The sequence below is a fragment of the Callorhinus ursinus genome, unplaced genomic scaffold, assembly GCF_003265705.2.
Source record: "Callorhinus ursinus isolate GAN/ISIS: 27379988/994484 unplaced genomic scaffold, GSC_fseal_2.0 scaffold7, whole genome shotgun sequence".
Taxonomy (NCBI): Eukaryota; Metazoa; Chordata; class Mammalia; order Carnivora; family Otariidae; genus Callorhinus; species Callorhinus ursinus.
This window is the reverse complement of record NW_027397069.1, coordinates 54,661,873-54,685,741: the sequence shown is the minus strand read 5'-3', so window position 1 is coordinate 54,685,741 and position 23,869 is coordinate 54,661,873. Positions and strand designations below refer to the sequence as shown.

General features: G+C 35.5%; 1 protein-coding gene across 1 annotated transcript in view; it reads left to right on the top strand.

The window, feature by feature from the left end:
• The window catches only part of KPNA3 (karyopherin subunit alpha 3), a 96,452-nt gene that overhangs the window by 22,050 nt on the left and 50,533 nt on the right, over nucleotides 1-23,869 (top strand). The window contains exon 2 of the mRNA XM_025874944.2: nucleotides 22,176-22,220. Coding sequence (XP_025730729.1) covers nucleotides 22,176-22,220 — 45 coding nt within the window. The remainder of the gene's footprint in view (nucleotides 1-22,175; nucleotides 22,221-23,869) is intronic.

Here is a 23,869-nt window from a genome sequence, read left to right as displayed (position 1 = left end):
CTAAAAATCTACTGGAGCTCTAATATATGAGTTCAGCCAAGGTCAGGACATGAGATCACTATATACATAGCAATTGTATTTCAACACACTGTCAATGAACAATCTGAAAATGAAATTAAGAAAATAGTTCCATTCACAAAGAATAAATGCTGAGGAATAAATTTAACAAAAGTTTAAGACTTCTAATTGAAAACTATAACTTCAAAGAAGATCTAAATAAATGGAAAGACATTGTGTGTGCATGGATCAGAAGAGTTAATACTGGTAAACTAAAATACTCCTTACGTGATCTACAGCTTCTGTGTAATTCCTATCAGAGTCCAAGCTGGCTTGCTTTTTTTCTTTCTTCTTTTTGACAAGTTGATTCTAAAATTTTTGTGGATGTAAGTGACTCCAAGTAGTCAAAACAATCTTGAAAAAGAATAAAGTTGGAAGACTTTTGCTTAGCAGTATCAAAACTTAATACACACCTACAGTAATCAAGACTGCGCAGTACTAGCATACGAATTGGACTCTACCTCACAGCATATACAAAAGTGAATTCAAAGTTGATCAAAGATCTAAATGTAAGAACTAAAACTATGAAAGTCTCAGGAGAAAACGTAGGTGTAGATCTTCAGATTAAGCAGTGTTTTCTTAGTATGACACTAAAAACATAAATGACAAAAGGAAATATCTAATTGAACATAAAAATTAAAATATTTTGTGCCTCAAAAAACACCAAGAAAGTGAAAAGGCAGCCCACAGGAGAAAATCATATATCTGATAAGGAATTTTTATCTAGGATATATAAAGAACTCAGCAGTAAAAAGATAATCCAAGGGGTTACCTGACTGGCTTAGTTGGTGGAGCATGCAATTCTTGGTCTTGGGGTTGTAAGTTCAAGCCCCACTTTGGGTGTGGAGATTACTTCAAAAAATAAATAAAAATTAAAAAAAAAAAGACAAGCCAATTTTTAAATGGGCAAAGGACTGGAGTAGAAAATGCTCTAAAAAAAATTATACAAATGGTTAATAAGCACATGAAAAGATTCTCAACATTATTAGTCATTAGGGAAATGCAGAGGAAAACCACAATGAGATATCCCTTCATACACATTAGAATGGCTAAAACAAACAGATTATCTATCAAGTGTTGGGGGAGGATATGTAGCATTTGAAAAACTCATACACTTCTGGTAGGATTGTAAAGTAGCATAGCCACTTTGGAAAACATTTTTGCAGTACTTCAAAATATAGAATTGCCATACCACCCAGCAGTTTTACTCCTAGGTATATGCCCAGGAGATATGAAAGCACATGTACACAGATGTTCACAGTCACATTATTTGTAAAGGCAAAATATGGAAACAGTTCACGGCCATCACTTGATGAATGGATAAGTGTGTTATATTCATACAATGGAATATTATTCAGTAATAAAGAGAAGTGAAGTACTGATATATGCTACAACCTGGATGAATCTCAAAAACATTGTGCTAAGAAACCAGACAGAAAAGGTCACTATATGATTCCATTTATATGAAATATCCAGGCAGTCAAATTCATAGATACAGAAAGTAGATTAGTGATTGCCAAGGACTGTGGAGAAGTACAGAGAATGAATGATGAAGGGTGTGTGGTTTTTTTTTATAATGATGAAAATGTTCTAATATTAGATAATAGTGATGGTTGCACAACTCCGAATGTACTAAAAACCCACTGAATTTACCCTTTACAGAAGTGAATTTTATGGCATGTAAAATATCTGAATAAAACTGTTATTAAAAGAAAAAAGGTAAAGTACACCTAATATTAGCACAAATTATGTAATGAAAGCATTTTCAGGATGGAAAATTATATGTAATAAGGATAATGTGGAGTTCTGGTATTTAGATTCTAAGTCGTTGGGTTGGGTTTTTTTGTGAAAGGGCAATGTTGTTAAGTTCCAAAATCATAAGCTGTGAGTCTTTGAGGAAAAAAAAATCACTTAAGAAATGTCATCTTTTCTGGGAAATTCCTCTGGTAGTCCAAGGCAGAACCATTTGGTGTTTCTAATGATCACACACAATGTAACCCATACTTAAAGGCTAAGAAAAGATTAAAAAACAAATTGTAGCCAGCACTGTTCTAAAGTGGAGTATCTTTTAGTGGGATAAAATATGTATCTAGAATTCTTTGTTCCTGTGCAACTAAGTCGCCCTTTTCATTCTGCAATCATCCCAGGAGGTGTTCTCTTCTCAAGATGTAGGCAAGGGGCTATTAATGGCTTTCTATCATAAAAATTCAGTGTTCAGGAGAAGTAATAGGATTTAAAATGGAAAAGACAGATCACAACCTGTAGAAAAAGGAAAATAAACGTTCATGACTACTTACTTTGTGATACAGACTGCTTTTGTTAATGTTTATCTCATTTAGTTCTCAGAACCATTTTTTGAGATAATTTAATATCCTACTTTTGAAAGGTGCTATTATCTATGGATAGGGTAAAAACAATAGGTGAAACAAGATCAATGAGAAAAATGATGAGCTCAGTTCTGAATATGTTAAGAGACTTGGGCTTTTCTGGGGAGTGATCCAGGAGACACTTCAGCTCAGGAGAGAGAGTTGAGCTTAAGTTTTAAGCTGCTTAAATTCCCAAGGGTGTTGGTCTTGCAGAATATATCAAAACCTGCTTATTTACAAATACAGCAGTTTATTTAAAGTATGCTGGCTAAAGGGAGCTGCAGTTGAGGGGATGATTCAAGTCTGGCATCTGAAATTTATATCGGCTGCCTTTCCTTCTCAGAAACTAGGCTTCCTTACACATTCTCTCCTTGCCCCCATCACACATTTTATTTATTTTTTATGGGTAGCATCTTAATTTTTTTTTTTTTTAGTTGTACACAGACTGTAATCAGCTGGTGTGGATAGTCTCCTATAATTTTTAACTAATTTTGTATTGGGGGCTTATTCTTTGAATGAAGTCTTCAGATATTAGTAGAACTGTTTTAACAGTTCATCAGTCAAAAGTAATGGTTCGTTAATCAAGATTGTGTGGTACTGGCATAAGGATAGGCCATTGGATCAATGATAGATATACCATTGATATAGATCAATGGAATAGAACTGAGAGTCCAGAAGTAAACTTTTACATTTATAGTAAATTGATTTTCAAGGGTGCCAAAGCAGTTCAACAGGTAAAAAAGTCTTTTCAACAAATGGTGTTGGGACAACTGAACTGGATATTCTCATGCAAAGGAATGAAGTTGGGCCCCTACCTTATACTGTAAAATTAACTCAAAATGGGTCCAAGACCTAAATGTAAGAACTAATCCATAAAAAACTGTAGGAGAAAAAAAAAATGTGGATCTTTGTGATCTTGGATTAGTGGTTTCTTAGCAACAACATCCAAAGTAAAAGCAGTCACATAAAAATGGATAAGTTGAACTTTATTAAAATTAAAAATCTTTGTGTTTCAAAAGACATCATCAAGAGGGGCACCTCGGGGCGCCTGAGTGGCTCAGTTGGTTGAGCAACTGCCTTCGGCTCAGGTCATGATCCTGGAGTCCCTGGATCAAGTCCCGCATCGGGCTCCCTGCTCAGCAGGGAGTCTGCTTCTCCCTCGGACCCTCCCCCCTCTCATGCTCTCTCTCTATCTCGTTCTCTCTCTCAAGTAAATAAATAAAATCTTTAAAAAAATTTAAAAAAAAAGAGGGGCACCTCGGTAGTTCAGTCGTTAAGCGTCTGCCTTCAGCTCAGGTCATGATCCCAGAGTCCTGGGATCGAGCCCCACGTTGGGCTCCCTGCTCCGCAGGAAGCCTGCTTCTCCCTCTCCCACTTCCCCTGCTTGGGTTCCTTCTCTAGCTGTCTCTCTCTAGCTGTCTCTCTCTCTGTCAAATAAATAAAATCTTAAGAAAAAAAAAAGACATCATCAAGAAGGCAAAAAGAAACCCACAGAATGGAGGAAAATATTTGCAAATCCTATTTGATAAGGGACTTATATCTAGAATATATGAAGGACTCTTAAAACTCAATAATAGGGGCACCTGGGTGGCTCAGTCAGTTAAGTGTCCGACTCTATTTTGGCTCAGGTCATGATCTCAGGGTCCTGGGTTCAAGTGTCGCATCAGGCTCCCTGTGCATCAGGGTGCCTGCCTCTCCCTCTGCCTGCCGCTCACCCTGTTTGTTCTCTCTCTCTCTCTCTGACATATAAATAAAATCTTAAAAAAAAAAAAAAACTAACAGGGATAAACCTTGAAAACGATAAGCTAAGCAGGAGAAACCAATCACAGAAAAAGAATAGTAGTTCCACTGTGATACATTGACTGATTGCAACCTAGACTATATACAGGTAGACAAAACAATATACTGTACTATTTTAAACACTAGATATAAATATTTCCTTATATTTAAAGATTTAAATGTTTCCCATTACATGTATTCTGTTTATGACCCCACTGAAAAGTTACACTTCTTTTTTTTAAGATTTTATTTGTTTATTTGCCAGAGAGAGAGAGAGAGAGCACAAGCAGGGGGAGCGGCAGGCAGAGGGAGAAGCAGACCCCTCACTGAGCAGGGAACCTGATGCAGGACTCGATCCCAGGACCCTGGGATCATGACCTGAGCTGAAGGCAGATGCTTAATCAACTGAGCCACCCAGGTGTCCCTGAAAAGTTACACTTTATTATGTTTTAGAATTCATCAGGAAACAAATCCAGATGATTCAGTTATAATATGTAGTTGGTAATTGAAGCCACAGAAATATCTGTGACATGCTAGGTGGAGTGAATAAATGAATAGGCCTACAGGGCTGTAGACAGATCATAGGGAAGGACGATGTAGATGAATGGAGGAAGAAGACCATAGAGGATGGTATGGAAGTTAAGGAGGTGAAAATGAATGGTTAACTGTTTTCCTGCAGAGATGCCACATAAGGAATGTGTTCCATGAATAGAAGGTTGCTGATGATATTGGTGGTAGCAGTGTCATTGGAACTTTGATTGGGAGTGGGCTAAGTGAATGGCAGTGAAGACAGTATAGATCACTCTTTCAAGAATTTGGCTAAGGAGGAGAAGAAAATGTAGGGTGAGGAAAGGCTTTAAAAAAAAAATAAGATGAAGGAGACATGAGGTTACTTAGGATGACGGGAAATAGAGGTTGAAACATGGGAGAGAGGCGATAATTGATGAAGTAAGGCCCCTAGCTAGATGAGAGCAAAGACAGACATCTCTTGCTCTGTCATATTTGGTAGGGTGAAAGGAGACAAGGTGTAAGAGGATTCAGGTTATTGGGGATGGGATTAGGGAGGAGGTTTGGATGTGCATGATAGGAAGTTGAGGGAATTGCTACTATTTGATGGTTTCTGTTTTCTTAAATAGGAGGCCTGGTTCTTCTGTTAAAAAGGAGGAGGACAGAGAAGGGGGGGTTGAAAGTAGTAGCTTTTTGTAAAAAATCTAAGAGCAACCTGGAAAGATTTCCAAGCAGCAAGCATTGAGATCTTAATTGAGATTAGAGACCTAGAATTGGTAATACCCGTAATGGAGGGAGGTCGAGTCTTTTTTTTTTTTTCTCTCTCTCTCACAACACTTAGCAGCCCAGCTTTTAGAGGGAGAATTGAAGTGCCCCAAGGTTAGCTTTTTGCCAGGGCAATAAGCTAGAATCACAGGGGACAAAACTGTGTATGTAACGTATATGAAGTATGTAAGAAGGAAGTGAAGACGAGGGAGTTGATAAATTGGGAGAAATTGAAGGAGTTAGGGATTAAGGTAATCTTTGTGGATCTAGGTCAGTCTGTTGAATGGCAATTAATGGGAGATTGTTTAATGCCTTAATTGGATCTGGGGAGAGTTTTGCTGCTAGGGTCAGAGATTCTTCAAATTAGAGAATACTGTACAGAGTGTTTAAAATTCTTATCTTTATTTCATATTAAAATGTTGAGCATTTCATAGTTTTTGAATGAAATGTAAAACATCCAGAATTTATCCTAATTGGACTGGCAGATCTGTGGCTGGTTCTTGATTGCTACAGAATCTTGAGTCATGGTGAAACAAATTTAGGAAAAAAGAAGAGTCTCGGTCTGTCCCTGACCAGCCAATTGAACTGGATTATTTGAAGGGTTGTGAAGGTACCAGGGATGTTGTCAAAACTTGGTTTGGGGAGGAAAATTGAGCCAGCTGCCAGAGTCTTCAGTGAATATAAGGGAGATGGTGACGGAAATGAGAATGGACACGGGGATATGTGGTTAAATGATATAAACCTTTTCCACAACTGGGTAGAAGCTGTGGTCTTGCGAAGCCGTGGTCTTGCAGTGTTATAGAGACAGATATTGATCTTGACACATGTGGAATATGGGAGCATCATTAACAATGATGATGAAGATAACATCTATTGATGGCTTTCTATGCCAGACACTGCTCCTGTCACATGCAGTTAGCATGAATTTGATTTATTTGTTTCAGTAACCCTATGAGGCATTGTTATCTTTATTTTATGGATAAAGAAGCTGAGATAGGCCAGTAACATTCCTAAAATATCATAAAGTTTGCATCTGAGGCAGCCAGGATTTAAACCTGCTGACTCCTAAGCAGATGTTTCTAACCACCATTTTGTGCCATCAGCAGTGCACTAAGGTAATTTGTCGAATATATATGTATTCCATGTGCATTGAATAATTTACATTGTTTATAAGTACCTTAGAGGAAAATTGTTCAGTAGAATTTTTTGATGCTTTCTAATTGATGATGATTGTGTTGTCATATGTTTTTTGGACATACTACCCTAGAATTGTGGATCTTAATAGTGTGGGTCCTGGACCAGTAGCATCGACCTGGGATCTTGTTTGAAACAAATCCTTAACCCTTACTCCAGCCCTGCTGCTCAAGAAATTCTGGGAATGGACCCCAGCAGTCTTTTTTTTTTTTTTTTTTTAAAGATTTTTATTTATTTATTCATGGGAGACATACACAGAGAGAGAGAGAGAGGCAGAGGGAGAAGCAGGCTCCCAAGGAGCAGGGAGCCCGATGCGGGACTCGATCCCAGGATTCCGGGATCATGACCTGAGCCGAAGGCAGACGCCCAACCATCTGAGCCACCCAGGCGCCCCCCAGCAGTCTTTTAACAAGCCAGATTAATTCCGATGCAGGCTAAAGTTTGAGAACTACTAACCCAGAGCCAAAGGGTAGTATAAGAAGGTGAATGAGAGTTTGAATTAGACCCTTGGAGTAGTATTGAGATTGTCATTGTTTTTCAGATCATGTTCTGTGAATTGAAATCTGTTGGAGAATTATTAGCATTAGTTTATACTTTTCATGGCTGCAGTTTGGTATGTTGATGCTACTAGACACAAGTGAGATGGGGGGAGAATGTCAGTAGATCACAACTATTGACAACTCAAAATGCATAGTAGTACACACATATTTTCTTTCCATTAAACATTTAAAAATTGTGTAATATTTGATATATGGAAATAGGTAATGTCCATACAAGTTTTGAAGCAATAATAAAACAGATATTTGTGAATCTAATCAATTTAAGAACTAGAACAAAAACTACCTGTGTTTTCTTCTCTGATCACATTCTTAGCTTCCTACCGGAAATAACCCACTGTCACAAATGTGTATAAATCATTACTTTGCTTTTCTAGACTTACCATACATGTCTATATCCTGAAATAATAGATAGTATTTAGTTTTGCTTGCTTATTTTATAAAAATACTATGAAATACTCATATTTATAAAAAAATAAGATGGGTTTTTTTTTTTTTACTTTGTTCATGTAATGTTACATCTCTGGATTTGTTCATGTAGCTGTAGTTCATTCCTCCTTGTTGCTGAGTTGTATATCACAATTTATTCTCCTTTTATTAAACATTTGGGTTGCTTTCAATATTTTTGGGTTTTTTACTATCACAAACTAAGGATGTCAGAAACCACTTGTATATGTCTCGTGGTGCATATATACAAGAGTTCCTGTAGGATTATACCCTGGAGTAGCATTGCTGTGCCCTTGGTGTTTTTCAGCTTTACCAGATTTTTGCCAAATTGTTTCCCAAAAATGATTGTACCAATGGACCTTTTACCAGTTGCTCTACATCTTTATGAACACTTGGTGATATTATACCTATTAATGTTTGGCAGCCTTAAGTGCAAGATGGTATCTCAACTGTGGTCTTAATTTGCACTTCAGTTAATGAGGTTGACTACCTTTTCATGTTGGCTATTATTTTTTGTGAAATACCTTTTCTTGTCTTTCTCTTATTTTTTTCTGTTGTCTTATTGATGTATTATATATTCTGGGTATTTATTATTCACTATTCATGCTTCAAGTATCCTTCCAGTTTGGCTTGTCTTTTCACATTTTTTGTAGCATCTTTCAAAGAACAGAAATTCTAAGTTTTAACAGAGTTCTTTTTGTTTTAGCATTTTTTTATGTCTTCCTTAAATTTTTCTCCACTCAGGGATCATAAAGATAGTTTTCTTTAAAAATTTAAAGTGTTGCTTTTATAAGTGTTCAGACCATCTGGAATAGATTTTTCTGGTGATATAGTAGGAATCCAGTTTATCCCCCCGCCCCCATGGATGATTATTTGGCCCAGCACCATTTACTGAATAGTCTTTTTTTCCCAGTGTTCTGCATTGCCATCTCTATCATATCAAATTGCTATATATGTTTCGATTTATTGGGAGTTCTTTTCTATTTGGTGAAGTTAGTTTTCCTCTTTAATGTGTATATACTTTTTATATACCTTTAAAAGCTGTCAGTTTTTAAAATTACAGCTAAACCTGATTAGTAATAGTAACTTACCATTAAATATCCAGTCAGTGTTAAAATTTCCCCAGTTGTCTTTTATATGTAATATATGCATGTTTGGATTAGTATCCAAATAAAGTCCATTTACTGTGATTGGTTGATATGTTTCTTAAGTTTCTTAAATCTGTAGGCTCCTACTTTATTTCCCAAACCACCCCTTTTTGCTTTGTTGCCTGTTGTTAGAGAAATGGGGTTATTCTGTATTTGGCTGTTTGCAACCCCTTGGTGTTTAGTATGTCTTTCTGTTTTCTGTATTTCCTGTAAATTGGTTGTTAGATATAGAGGCTCAGTATGGTTTGTATATTTGCCAAGACTGATTTATAGATGGCATTATATACTCTTTTTTAAAAAGAGGTTTTATTTGTTTGTCAGAGAGAGCACAAGCAGGGGGAGCAGGTAGCAGGCAGAGCAGGCAGAGGGGGAAGCAGGCTCCCTGCTGAGCAAGGAGCCCAATGCTCGTGACCTGAGCCAAAGGCAGGTGCTTAACCAACTGAGCCACCCAGGTGTCCCGACTTTTTAAAAAACATTTTATTGAGATACAATTCACATACTTTTTCACATACCATACAATTCACTCATTTAATGTATATTCAGTGGGGTTTTTAGTATATTCATAGAGTTTCACAACCATCACCACAAAAAGAAATGTTGGGCGCCTGGGTAGCTCAGTCAGTTAAACGTCTGCCTTCAGCTTGGGTCATGATCTCACAGTTCTGGGATCGAGCCCTGTGTCTGGCTCCTTGCCCAGCATGGGGTCTGCTTCTCCCTACCACCACCCCACCCCCCACCCCCGCCGCATGCATGCGTGCATGTGCTCCCTCTCTCTCTCTCAAATGAATAAAATCTTAAATGCCCTTTAGCAGTCACTCCCCATTTCCTTATCCTCTCCAAACAACCACATCCCCCAGACCTAAGCAACAACCAATCTTTCTATCTCCATAGATTTGCCTGTTCAAGACATTCATATAAATTGAACCATATATAATACGTGGTCTTTTGTGACTGGCTTCTTGGACTTAGCATAATGTTTTCAAGGTTCTTGCATGTTATTAGTATGTGTCGGTATTTCCTTCCTTTTTATTGCTGAATGGTATGCCATCATATGGGTATATCACATTGTATTTCTCCATTCATCAGTTGATGAAGGTTTAGGTTGTTTACACTTTTTGGCTATCGTGGATAACATTGCAATGAACATTCATTTATAAGTTTTTGTGCAGACATATGTTTTCCTATCTCTTGGGTATTTACCTAGGAGTAGAATTGCTATCAAATGGTGATTTGATATTTAGCCTTTTGAGGAACTGCCAAACTGTTCCAAAGTGGCTGCGCCATTTTACAGTCTCACCAGTGTGTGTGAGAGTTCCAATTTCTTCACATCCTTACCAGTAGTTACCTGTCTTTTTCTTATTTTATCCATCCTAGTGAGTGTTTGATTGTAGTTTTGATTTGCATTTCTCTGATGGCTACTTTTGTTAAGCATCTTTTCATGTGCTTAGTCACCATTTGTTTATCATCTTTGGAGAACTGTCTATTCAGATCCTTTGCCCATTTTTAAAAAATTGTGTTGTCTTCTTATTGAATCAAAAGGGATCCATTATATATCCTAGGTAAAAGTTCCTTATCAGGTATGTGATTTGCAAATCTTTTCTCCCATGAGATGGCTTTTTAGTTTCTTGGGTATTATATATTTCTATTAGGTGGTACGTAATAATGTCATATTATCTCTTTTTGTGATACTACCAATCCTTGATGATCACTGTCTGGATCCATTAATTTATTAACTATTGTAAAGTGGTGGTATTTGAATTCTGTCATTCCTTCTTTATTAGAATTTTGAGTTTGAAATTAATGTTCTTTCAGCACATTGAAGATATGATTTCACCGTTTTTGGTTTCCATTGCTTTTCAGAAGTCACTTTTGTCATATATTCCTTGAAACATGGATGCCCAGTTGGTGGCAGTCTTAAAGAGTATCAGCACAATACCCTTTAGGTTTTGTTTTGGTTTTTGCCTTTTTGGCTTTTGTTTGTTTGTTTGTTTTGTCCCAGAACTATAGTTTTCAGTTTTCTAGCACTATCACCTCTTGAGAAGGCAGTTTTGTATCCTTATATATTCTCCTACCTCCTTCTCCCCAAATAAAATGTATACATTTGCTTCAGTTGGTATACTTAGAAAAACAGAATCCTAGCCCAGGGAACAGTATATAAATATCCATTTTACAGAGGATTTTTAAAAGAACAGGTTTATTGAAATATTGTTTGTATATCATATAATTCGTTCATTGTTAGTGTAAAGTTTGATTTTTAGTAAGTTTTATAATTGTGTAACCATCCCCTCAATCCAGTTTTAGAACCCTTCCATCACCCTAAATCCTGCCCTTTTCTGAAATTATTTATATATTATTATAAAGATTCTCAACCGGCAGTTGACATAGGCTTATTTTTTTCCTTTTATTTAAGATTTTATTTTTAAGTAATCTCCACACCCAACATGAGGCTCACACTCACAACCCTGAGATCAAGAGCCGCATGCTCCACAGACTGAGCCAGGCTTTTCATAGCCCTAGAACCACCTGAAATTGCATGTCAGCAATATGTTCTATAGGTCCTGTGTTTAGAAAAAGTAAAATTTTAGTAAAATGACAGTTATGAATTAGTCAAAACCAAAAGCATTGAGTGCATCTTGTTAAAGTGGTTCTGAAATTATGCCTATGACTGAAAAGCTTTAGGAAAGAAAAATATGGGGATATGCTGTTTAAAAAATAAAAAGTAAAAATAAATTAAAAAGTAAATAAAAATTACAAAATTAAAAATTATAATTTCATAATAAAGTTACAGACCTGTAAAATATAACCATTTATAAGGCCCATCATAGTGAATAAAATCAATAGAGAATTTAAAAAAAATTTTTTATTAACATATAATGGATTATTTGTTTCAGGGGTACAGGTCTGTGATTCATCAGTCTTAGACAATTCACAGCGCTCACCATAATAGTACCTCCCCTCCCGTGTCCATCATGAGAATTTTTTTAAAGTCTGTTTCAGACTGTTGTGTTTTAAAGATAATCTGTTTTTCTCTGGCTGTTTTCCTCTGGCTGTTTTCAGGATTTCTTTTTTATTTTTGTTTTTTCCTTTTGTGTCCTGCAGTTTTACTGTGATTTCTTTTTATTTTCCTGCTTAGTGTTTGGCTTCTTAAACCTGTGGTTCAGTGTTTTTCATCAATTCTGTAAAGTTCTCAGCCAGTATCTCTCAAACATTGCTTCTGTGCAATGTCTCTAATGTCTTTGTGGAGCCCAAATAAGCACTGTTTTGTAACTTCTTACTATATCCTCTATGTTTTTTGACCCTTTCTTCTGTAATTATAAAATTTGTGCTGCTTATATTTCATAATTGTTTCTTCTGACTTGCCTTACAGTTCACTGAATCTCTGTTAAACTCCATCAAATCTACTTATAAAACCCATCTGTTGAGATCTTAATTTTGGCTATAGTACTGTATTTCAACAATTATTTTTCATTTCTCAAAGTTCTGTTTGTTTGTTTTTTTCAGATCTGGCTCTTTCTTCCTTTTGTTTCTTTTGTTTCTTTCTTTTTACAGTAATCTCTACACCCAATGTGGGGCTCAGACTCACAATCCTAAAATCAAGAGTCACAGGCTCCATTGACTGAGCCAGCCAGCCCCCAAATCTGGTCATTTCTGATAATTTCTTCTGGCTTGCTGGTAATTTTAATTTCATTTTTCTATTCCTTGAATGTTTATTATAGTTATTTTATGTTTTATAATTTAATTTTAGTGTTCTAATTCTAAGGAGGGTGGGCCTGTATTCCTAGTTGTCATTGACTCTGTGGTTATGACTCTCTTTATAGTGGTTTATTTTCTTGTGTATTTGGTGACTTTTCCTTAATCCTGAGAACCTGATGGAACTGCTTTTCAGCAGAAAAGGTTTGCATCTGTTGAGGAACAGTCCATTTTGGCCATCTTGAGCATTCGGGCTAAATGAGAAGTTTAGTTTTTTAACCCTGCGTCAGAGTCTGGATTTAATTTCTGTTCCCAATGTGAATAGATTATTAACCTCATACTTTTCCTTTCACATATTTACTTTTGACAGCTTCCCCCATGGTTAATTTTACTGGCTCCTCTACCCCCTTAGTACTTAACGTGAGTTTAACAATGCGTTTAAAAAGTATTTTTTCTGTTATGGCTAGGATCCAGTTTAATGAAACAGAAGATTTCTCAAAAGTATGAGGTCTTCCAGAAGTGACATATTTTGTTACTAAGAAAGATGTATGCATAGTATTTAAAATAAATACCATTATCACATTCTCATTCTCTTTCTCTTTCTCTCTCTCACTCACACACCTGACCCTAACAATAGCAGTAACTCCTTTAAAACTAACAAAGTATCCAATCGTTCAAATTTCCAATTATCTCAAATATTACATATTTTTGAACAGTTTGTTTGGATCAGTATCCAGATAAAGGTCTGTAGCCTTACTCTGAGTGAATTTGAAGTCTCTTTTTAAATCTGTAATCTTTTTTTAATTCAATTAGCCAACATACAGTACATCATTAGTTTCAGAGGTAGAGTTCAGTGATTCATCAGTTGCATATAACGCCCAATACTCATTACATCATGTGCCCTCCTTAATGTCCGTCACCCAGTTACCCCATCCCCCCACCCATCTCTCCTCCAGCAACCCTCAGTTTGTTTCCTATACTTTAGTCTCTTAATCTGTAATCTTTTAATCTCACGTTTTTTGCCTTTTAGAGTGTCATTTAACATGTGTATTTGTCTGTATTTTTTTTATACATTGATAGTTGAATCTGGAGGCTTTATTTTGGGCAGAGGGGACAAGAGTACATCATAGGTGATGGTTTTCTTTTCCATCAGGACAGCAGATAGTGTCTGATTGTTTCTCTCTGTAATGCTGACAGTCATTGAGGAACATTGCCTAAATTTATTATTTACTAGGAGTTGTAAATGGTGATATTCTGTCCTTCTTTCTTTATTAGCTGGAATACTATTTTAAACAGAAACTTTCCCTTATTTATTAACTGGTTAGGTTACCCTCATGATAAAATTTGTTTAGGTAAAGGCAAAATGAGTGCTTGATTCTCTCCATTTATCAGTTTTCAGAACAATGAGGTGGTTCATTAGCACCTTCCAGTGATGACCAATACGTTTTTTTTTTCATATTCTGAATTCATGAATTGAATCATATGTATGTTTCAGTTCATTGTGTTGTGGGTTTTTTTTAAGATTTTATTTATTTATTTATTTGAGAGGGGGTAGGGTGGGAGGAGCAGAGGAGTGGGGACAAGCCGACTCCATGTAGAGCTCGGAGCTTGATATAGGGCTCCGTCTCACCACCCTGAGATCATGACTCGAGCCAAAATAAAGAGTTAGACAATCAACTGACTGAGCCACCCAGGCACCCCCATTGTAGTTATTATTTTTATTGATACTCTAATTGACCATCCTTGACCAACTGGAGCCCCTTCAAGGTGGCTTCTGAGTGTTTTGGACAGATCTAGGAATTTTAAGTGGACAGATCTAGGAATGTTTTTAAAACAATGTATTCTGCATATATTGGTATTTCCTATTCAAATTCAGGACAATAAGTAGGGTTTTACTAAACAACTTCTGTCATATATCTCTATCTCCTTTGCCCCAGGTTGAAATTCCTTGTTTTCTTTGATACCAGGGTTGGTAGAATTAGAATATCACATTACTACTCATTTCCTTTCTTCCAAATACATACACAACAGTGTCAGAATAATAATCTTAATGCTATAACCAGTAGTAGGATTACTGAAAATGGTATATATAGTTTTCTTTGTATTTACCTTGTCTTTAGAGTTGACTGGGAACGTACAGTCAAATTACTATGTTGAAAAGTTATATGGGATAGTGTAACTGTGTCACCAAGTGAATATATACTTAGGTTAATTTTTAAAATTCTTTTAGGAATTGCTTTTCTTTGCAAGTTTAATTTCATTGTACATGTATGTAATTCATTTTCATATTGTTCTGAAGTCAAAGGGTGCCTAGTTTTCTTTAGCTCTTCATCCTGTTTCCTTCCTATTCCTGTATATTTTTCTATGTGATCTGTTTTATTTACTATTTTTTAGTTTATTTTTGGTATTTTGGAAGGTTTGTATATTTGTTACTTTATTTAGTTAGTTAATTTTATTTAGTCCCCCCTTTTAGTCATTATTATCTATTGATTCCCTATTATGTGCATTATTGAAATTGGTTGTGACCTCTTTTTTCCCTTTTCCTCAGCATCTGATGTGAAGTATATCCTTTTTAAAAAAGTTTTTAAAAATTATTTTGCAATAGTTCTAGATTGACATGCAATTGTAAAACATAATACAGAGAGATCCTTTGTACCCTGTACCCAGTTTCCCCTAATGGGAACATCTTGCAACACTATAGAAAAATACTGATATTTATACAGTCAAAATACAAAACGTTTCTATCACCACAAGGATCTCTCATGCTGCCAATTCACTCCCTCCCTTTCACTCTGCCTCTCCTCACCCCCTTACAACCACTAATCTCTTGTCCATTTCTGTGATTTTGTTGCTTTAAGAATGTTATATAAATGGAATCATATGGTATGTAACCTTTTGGGATTAGCTTTTTTTCTCTTAGCATAATTCCCTGGAGATTCATCCAAGTTGTTGCCTGTCTGAATAGTTTGTTCCTTTTTACTGTTGGGTAGTATTCTGTGGCATATGTATAGTTTGGTTAAACGGTGAAGGATACCTGGGGTGTTTGCAGGTTTGGGTTTTTATGAGTAAGATGGCTACAAACATTTGTGTACAGATTTCCTGTGAACATAAGTTTTCATTTCTCTGGAATAAAGGTCTAGACGTGCAGTTGCTGAATACTGTGGTATTTGCATGTTTTGTTTTTTAAGAAACTGTTTTCCTAATGGCTGTACCATTTTATAATCCCACTAGCAATGCATGAGTTTCTACACATCCTCATAAACATTTGGTCACAATTATTTATTTTAGCTGTTCTGATAGATGTGTAGTAATATCTCATTGTGGTTTTAATTTGCATTTCCCTAATGGCTAATAATATTGAACATCTTTTCTTGTGCTTATTTACCATCTGTATATCCTCTTTGATGAAGGATATACACTTCATTTCTTTTGCCTATTTTCTAATTTAATTGATTTTCTATTTTGATTAATTTAATTGGTTTTCTGTTGAGCTTTGAGAGTTCTATATATATTCTAGATACCAGTCCTTTAGTGGATATGTAGTTTGCAAATTTTTTTTTTCAGTCTGTAGCTTGTCTTTTCATCCCCTTCCCATGAGGGGCTTCCTCAGAGCAATGTTTTTTAATTTTGATGAGGTCCAATTTACCAATTATTTCTTTTATGCATCATACTTTTAAGGTCAAATTTAGGAACTCTTTGCCCAGCTCCAGAACCCAGAGATTTTTTTTTTCTAAATGCTTTATAGTTTTACACTTAAACACAATCCATTTTGTATAAATTTTTGTGTAATATGAGACTTAAATTAAGATTCATACATTTTGTCTAGCAGTGTCTACCTGTTCCAGCACCATTTGTTGAAAAGTCTATCTTTCCTTTATTGAATTGCGTTTTACCCTTTGTCAGAAATCAGTTTGAGCATATTTGTATAGGTCTATTTTGTTTTTGTTTTTTTATTCTGTTGCATTGATCCACCAGTATCACACAGTGTTTATTGCTGTAGCTATGTAATCTTGAAATTGGATAGACTGGTCCCTCCCACTTTATTCTTCTTTTTCAAAAATTGTTTTAGCTCTTCTAATTACTTTGCCTTTCTTTTTTTTTAAAGATAGATTTATTTATTTATTTGTTTGTTTGACAGAGAGAGAGACAGCAAGAGAGGGAACACAAGCAGGGGGAGTGGGAGAGGGAGAAGCAGGCTTCCTGCTGAGCAGGGAGCCTGATGTGGGGCTCCATCCCAGGACTCTGGGATCATGACCTGAGCCGAAGGCAGACGCTTAACGACTGAGCCACCCAGGCACCCCATACTTTGCCTTTCTGTATAAATTTTAGAATAATATTTTCTGTATCTACAAAGAATATCACTGGGATTTTTGAGAGGAATTGTGTTAAACCTGTGTATTATTGTGGGGAGAATTCACATCTTTACCATGTTGAGTCTGTCAATCCAGAAACACAGTACAGTATATCTCTTCATTTTTTTAGATCTTTGAATTCTTTCATCAGTGTTGTATAGTTATCAACATGTATGTCCTATACATGTATTGTTAGGTTCATACATAAGTTTTTTTTTGAGAGAGATTATAAATGATACTGGGTGTATTTTTAATTTTGGTGCCCATGTATTCATTGCTAGGATATAGACATACAATTGATTTTTGTATTTTTATGTTGTATCTTGTGACCTTGTTGAACTGACTTATTATATCTACCTAATAAATCACTGGATTTTTTTTTTTTGACTGATGTCCAAAGGCATTTTTCTTCTTTTTTTTTTCCTTTGTGGAAATCCATTCGTTTTTCTAATATATCTTGGTATTGGTTTCTCTCAGTTAATTGTCCCAGGCATTGGTGTACTCTTTCAATATTTCATTTAAAGGCTTTTAGTTGTAGGACTTTTTTTTCTTTAATTGTAGTTTTTAGTATTTGCTTTATTTCATGGCTTTGGTTTTCTTCTTTGAGGTCTCCTTATTATAGGTGTGTAGGATCTTTCCTTAGCTTTATTGTCACTTTCATTCTAATATTTTCACCTCCATTTCTTTCTTTCTTTTCTTTTTCAGATTTTAAGTAATCTCTACACCCAATGTGGGGCTCGAACTTACAACCCTGAGATCAAGAGTCGCATACCCTACTGACTAAGCCAGTCAGGTGTTTCCCACCTTCATTTCTTTCGATTAAAAATTTATTTGCACAGGGCGCCTGGGTGGCTCAGTTGGTTGGGCGACTGCCTTCGGCTCAGGTCATGATCCTGGAGTCCCGGAATCGAGTCCCACGTCAGGCTTCCTGCTCAGCGGGGAGTCTGCTTCTCCCTCTGACCCTCTTCCCTCTCGTGCTTTCTGTCATTCTCTCTCTCTCTCAAATAAATAAATAAAATCTTAAAAAAAATTTATTTGCACATTCTTTATCTCTTAAGCATTATCTGTTGTGTATTGAATCTCATGACTGTTCTTGGTTAGGTTTCCTTTCTGAAATAATTTTTTTCTTTTACTTCAAATTCTTTCCTATTTTTAGCACCTGATTTCTGAGTTTTTCTAATTCTGATTTAGAATGTTATTTCACATTTTCTTGGATATAATTTTCATCTGTCTTGTAGGTATGGCTTTTTGGTGGCAAGCTTTTAGTGTCAACATTCTCCTCCTTATGGAAAATAAGGAGGAATAACGAAATGCATTTCGTTTTGCATGTAATTTGATCTCAACCCTTTTCTGTTATTCATTTATATTTCCTGAACTTTTTGGAGCAAGGGATTGGTCAGGATAGTTTTTCTAGCTTTACCGGCCTATACCGCTCTTCTTCTGTTGATTTTTACAAAATGATAAGAAGTATTTAGCTTTCTATGTTCTGAGATCAGTCTCTGTTTCATTAACCCACTTTTGTCTGGACCCTCCTTTTCTTTGCTTCATTGTGCCTGTCTTGCTCAATTGGGATTCTTCTCCCCCAAGTTCTTTTCAGTGCAGGGCAGTGCCCAGAAAGGGAGACTTCAGTCCTTAGTTTTCGAGTCTAGAGCCTTATCATACCTTACAGTGTTGGTGTATACAAAAAGATCTTTTCCATTTGTAGCTATTTGCAAATTGCCTTTTTAAACTCAAGTGATTTATGATTTGGGGTTTTTCTAGCCGCAAGTCCTTCAGTTACCTACCGTATTATTTCTGCTTTTCTGTTTCCTTCTGTATACATGCTGATACCATGTGAGTCTTATAGTTGACGATTTGACCCAGATTCTGCTTGTATTTGAGAATTCTTAGGGACACCTTGTCACTCAATCTTGTAGATTTTGTCCATGGGGTTTTGGTTTGGCTGTCCTGGTGAGTGAGTGTGTGTGTGTGTGTGTGTGTGTGTGTGTGTGTGTGTGTGTGTGTCGGGGGAGATTATAGGAGATTAAAAACTTAATTGAGAACTTTTATTCAAGAGAAAGACAACCCAAGTAGACTAGTTAGGAGGCTATTGTGGTGATCCAGGTGAGAGGATGGTGGCGTAGTCTAGGATAACGGCAGTGGAGCCAGAAGGTGTGAATCCTATTTTTGGTAACTTGTTGGATGTCAAAGAGTGAGAGACTGAGCAGACATGGCAGATCTCCTAAGATTGGGGTTCTTACAACTGTTTGGATGGTGGTGTTTTTTCCTAATATTGGGAATATTCACAGAAGAGTAGTTTTTTGGGGAGGGGAGGAGTAGAGGGAGGAGAGGGATCAGCTATTATATTTGTAAGCATGCTAAATGTGAGGCCTTGCAACAACAGTCTATCCTCTACCCCCAAACAAACATAATAGACATATTTCATTTCTTCAGGGAGCTGTTTCCTGATTCCCTAATCATGTCTCCTTCTGATACTGAACTTTATTTATTTTCTTATCTTAACATTTAACACATTTATATTACGCTTACTACTAATGTATTTTTCACTAGACCAACTGTTGGCAAACTTTTTCTTAAAGGGACAGAAGGTAAATATTTTAGGTTTTGGGAGCCAAGAGACAAAAATAAGGATATTACATGGATAATTAATATCATTTATAATATAACCAGCTAAAAGTGTAAAAACCATTCCTGTTCATTCCTGCAGAAAACAGCCCATAAGATTTGGGCCACAGGCTGCGGTTTGCTGACACTGTACTAGACTGTAAATTCTATACTTGTCTCTCAGTTGCAGGCATAGTGCCTGGTGCATTTTAGATGTATTCAGTAAATTTTTGTTGAGTGAGTGAATATAATACTTACAGATTTGGAGCTCAGGCAAGAGGACTGAACTAAACATGGATATTTGAGAGTGGTCGTCAGATAGTAATTGAAGACATGAGAGTAGATGAGATCACTTGGGAAGAATGTTAGGGAGGAGAGGGCCCAAGATGGAGCCTTTTTCTGTAATTCAGAGAACAGAATAAGTCATGACTAACTCATTGGTACTTTTATCAGATACATAGTAGTCAGTACCTGTGGCTGATTGACCTAAGTCATTTGGCTATTTTACATGCATATGGTTCTTTTGGGTGAGTAGGAGGCCCTTAACTATAGAGATAGGTATTTTTTCCTTAGCAATTTTACTAGCAGTGAGTTATGTTATAATAAAAGAAGCTTTAGAATTCTGCCACTTATACAAGCATGTGTTAGCAAGCAGTTACCACCTTGTAATAAAACTTGAACTGTAAGCATATACCACAAAGAACTGATTAGGATTAGGTGACAAAATCCCCCAAGAAAGGGTGAAATATAGGATCAAAGGGAGGCCTAGACTCAAAAACTTCTCTGAAGACAGACTGCTGGACTTGCCAGATTCTTAAACTGCAAACAGATAAGAATCAAGGCACATGTACAATATTCCTAGTCAATCTGTACAGTTCCATTTCAGCAAAAAAAAAAAAAGTTATTTTCAACATCTCTTATACTAATTAACAAACCATTGTCTAAATTCAGATGTTGGAATTTGAAGCACTTAACTGGGAGCTAACTTCTGATATGGATGCTTCAGATGCTAGCTAACTTACTTTGAAGTGTGGATTCCTAATTTAGGGAACTTCAGAAGTTGACTCACCACTCCTATTGATGCTGAAGTATTTTAATGTGAATTACAGGATAGCATTAACTTGATCGTATTTTGTAAGGGATATGTTGCCTGATCTTTTTTGTTGTGTGCCTATCATCTTATTAACAGTTCATAAATAATTAAATGTAGTATTTATTGCAATGAAAATATTTTTCCTTCTCAGTTCTAGTAACAACTGGATTAGATAGTCATATAGGCAAATTTTAATTGCAGTACAGTTCTAATCTTCAAGTGAATCAAGACAGTTTAGAGTTATCAAAATAATATTGTATTTGAAAATTGCTCAACGTTTATTACCATTCTATATGATGAATTTTACATGAAGCAGTCTGTGTATTCATCATATTAAAGTCAAAACAAAGAAACATAGAATTAGATTCAAGGTTCTATCTTTCTACTCTTGAACCCTACTAGAGATAATATTTTTATCAGTGCATCATTTCTTCACATTAAATGAATGCTACTAATTTGAATTTTGTTTGGCAGTTTTGTTTACATTTAATATGTATATTTAAGCATAAGTTATATCTAGATTAATATTTCAGTGTATTTAACCAACTTTATAATTTGATTTTCATGGGATTTTTTTTTCCTAAGGAGAGAATTAATTTATCACTGCAATTTAAGAAAACTTCACAGAGATACCATAACAAAAGAATTATTAAATAAAATAGCATACCGAATCTGGCAATATATTAAAATAATAATATACCATGACCGTGTAACCTTAATGTAGCCTTAAATCCAAAAACGTAAGTACCATACTTATATGTGTTATAAGATAATCCATCATATCAGTACATCACGGGGAGAGGGGCTGTCTAATCCTTTCTGTCATTCCTGATAAGACCATGCCTGATAGAGCCTTTCAGGAAACTTAGAAGGATACTTTGCCTTTTGATACAAAATAGCTATCCCAAATTTATTTTCCTTTTCATGTGGTTTTAAGGCCATGACAATAAGTTATTTCCTTTTTTAAATTGTGAATCATTTGAGATAGATAATCATTGGTTGCAAACTTCAAAAACCAACTCTGGCCAACTTAAGCAAAACCATAATTTATTGGAAGAATATAGGTAGTTCATAGAATGAATAGGGACACCTGAGAACTGGGAATAGAGCAGCTCCAGCATATAAGTATTATTCACTATCTTGTCCAGATATTTCCTTTGGAAATTAATGTGCTACCCTTCTTTTATTTTCCTTTCCGCTTTGCTCAATGTTCAGGGGGAGAAAGTTCTGCTGGCATGGTTTCGGTCTCATGCCCTATTCAAAACTAGGAGAGAATGAGATACTTTAATAGGAGTTCGATCAGGGCAGTCCACAGTGGAGGGCATATAATTCCCCAAAGAAACCTGGGTGCAGTTAGGAAAGGGGAATGGATTCTAGGCAGCCAAGTCCCACCTCCCACTCCCCACAAAATTAACCAACAGATATCCAGTAAAATAGACAGGAGTTTCAGCTTTTTAAACTCCATGGTTCATTTAAAATCTAAAACTGACTAGTCCTTAATCCTTAACAATGAATTACTTCTAAAAAGTTTTTAAATATTAAACGCCTTAGACCTTAATTTATCTACTAGCAGTATTAATCTTCAGTACTTATGTATTCTTTATTTTTCCTTTTAGACAATGCGAAGACACCGGAATGAAGTGACAGTTGAACTGCGAAAGGTAAGAGTGATTGCATTTAAGAGAAAGTAACTAGGAGGTTTTTCTGATTTTAAAATTCTGTATAACTTGAATTATGAAAACCCTATAGCAAATTAGTGGTCATCCCTAAGCCACACAGCATAAAAATATATCATTAAATAGTTAATAATGGTATATACTTACAATAGCTTTCATTTATTGAGGTACTACATACTGTGTGAAGTATTTTAGTGCCAGGATTGAAATTCTCACATCTAATGAAACTAGTTACTCTTCTGTTTTGTTCTGTTTCTTAATATCCTCTTTCTTTGGGCTAGAAAGGATTCTTCCACTTTCTTCACGTAAAAGGTACACATACTTGTTAAAGATACTTTAGAAAAATAAAAGTAAAATAACCTGATATCTTACCAATTAAATGAAACTGCTGTTAAAATTTATTGTATTTTCTTTTGGAGTTTTTTTTTTTGAGGACTTTAGAGTTAACCTTCGTGAGATTCTGTATTCATGCAAGTTCATTTTATTTGAAGCAAATATTTTAATTGCCAGTCAAGAAAATACACATAACTAATTCTCTATATTACATGAACATTAAAAAAATAGATTTTGAAATTTATTTCCAAATCTTTGTGTTCATCTTAGATTAGATCCTTTTCTTGATCTTAATTCACTCCTGAAATTCCTATATTAAATTACCATCTTGAAACTTTTCAGTTTTGGAGAGAAGAAGGTCTTGATTCTGAGAGTAACAGTCTCCCTGTTACTATAACTATAAATAGACCTGTGCATTTATTTATTTAGTAACTATTTATTAAATACCTACTTTGGGTCATGAATTTTTACCCAGCATCAATATTATGCTCATTGGTATAGTATATAGTTCCTGAAATTGATTTTCCTGTACTCCCTATGTACCCCCCCAGTCTTTAGTACAGTTGAAAAATGCTTGCTAATTCCAGTGTTCTTTCAACTCCTTCACCTCTTCGAAGATACTTACAGATCAACAACAGTGATTTGGCAATCATATTTTCAAGTTTTTTCAGATCCTTGGTTCATTTGGACCAGAGAAGTAAACTAAGCCTTAGCTTAATAAAGAGAGTGAGGTGAGCTCCTTGCCAATCTTAACACTCGGATCTAGCTTCTTTTTTTTCTTTTTAACTTTTATTAGCATATAACATACATAGAAAAATGTCAACACCTGTTAAGTGTACAGCTTGATGAATTTTCACAAAGTGAACACATCTGTATAATAAGCTCCTAGATCAAGAAAGAGAACGTTACCTGTATTCCAAGGCTCCTTCCCAGTTACTCCTTTCCCCCAAGGGTAACCATTATCTTGGTTTTTAATATTATAGATTATTTTGCATAGTTTGAACTTTATGTAAATAGGACAGTAAGTGTCCTTCTGTGTCTAGTTCTTTACATTCATCATGTAAAGATCATTCTCCTCAATAGAGACAGTAGGAGTAAAACATCTGTAACATTATACCAGCTATCCCCAGATGTGGGCCTTTACTTTTCCCTACATTTCATGCTTGGAAAACAACTCTAAAACTTTTGTGTTAGTCCTGGTGTTATTCAGAATCCTCCTCTTATTTTAAGCTTTCTAGCTCTTCTAATATGCTTATAAGTTCAAGCTATTCATTTGTTTTTATATTTGGCTATTTGTTCTT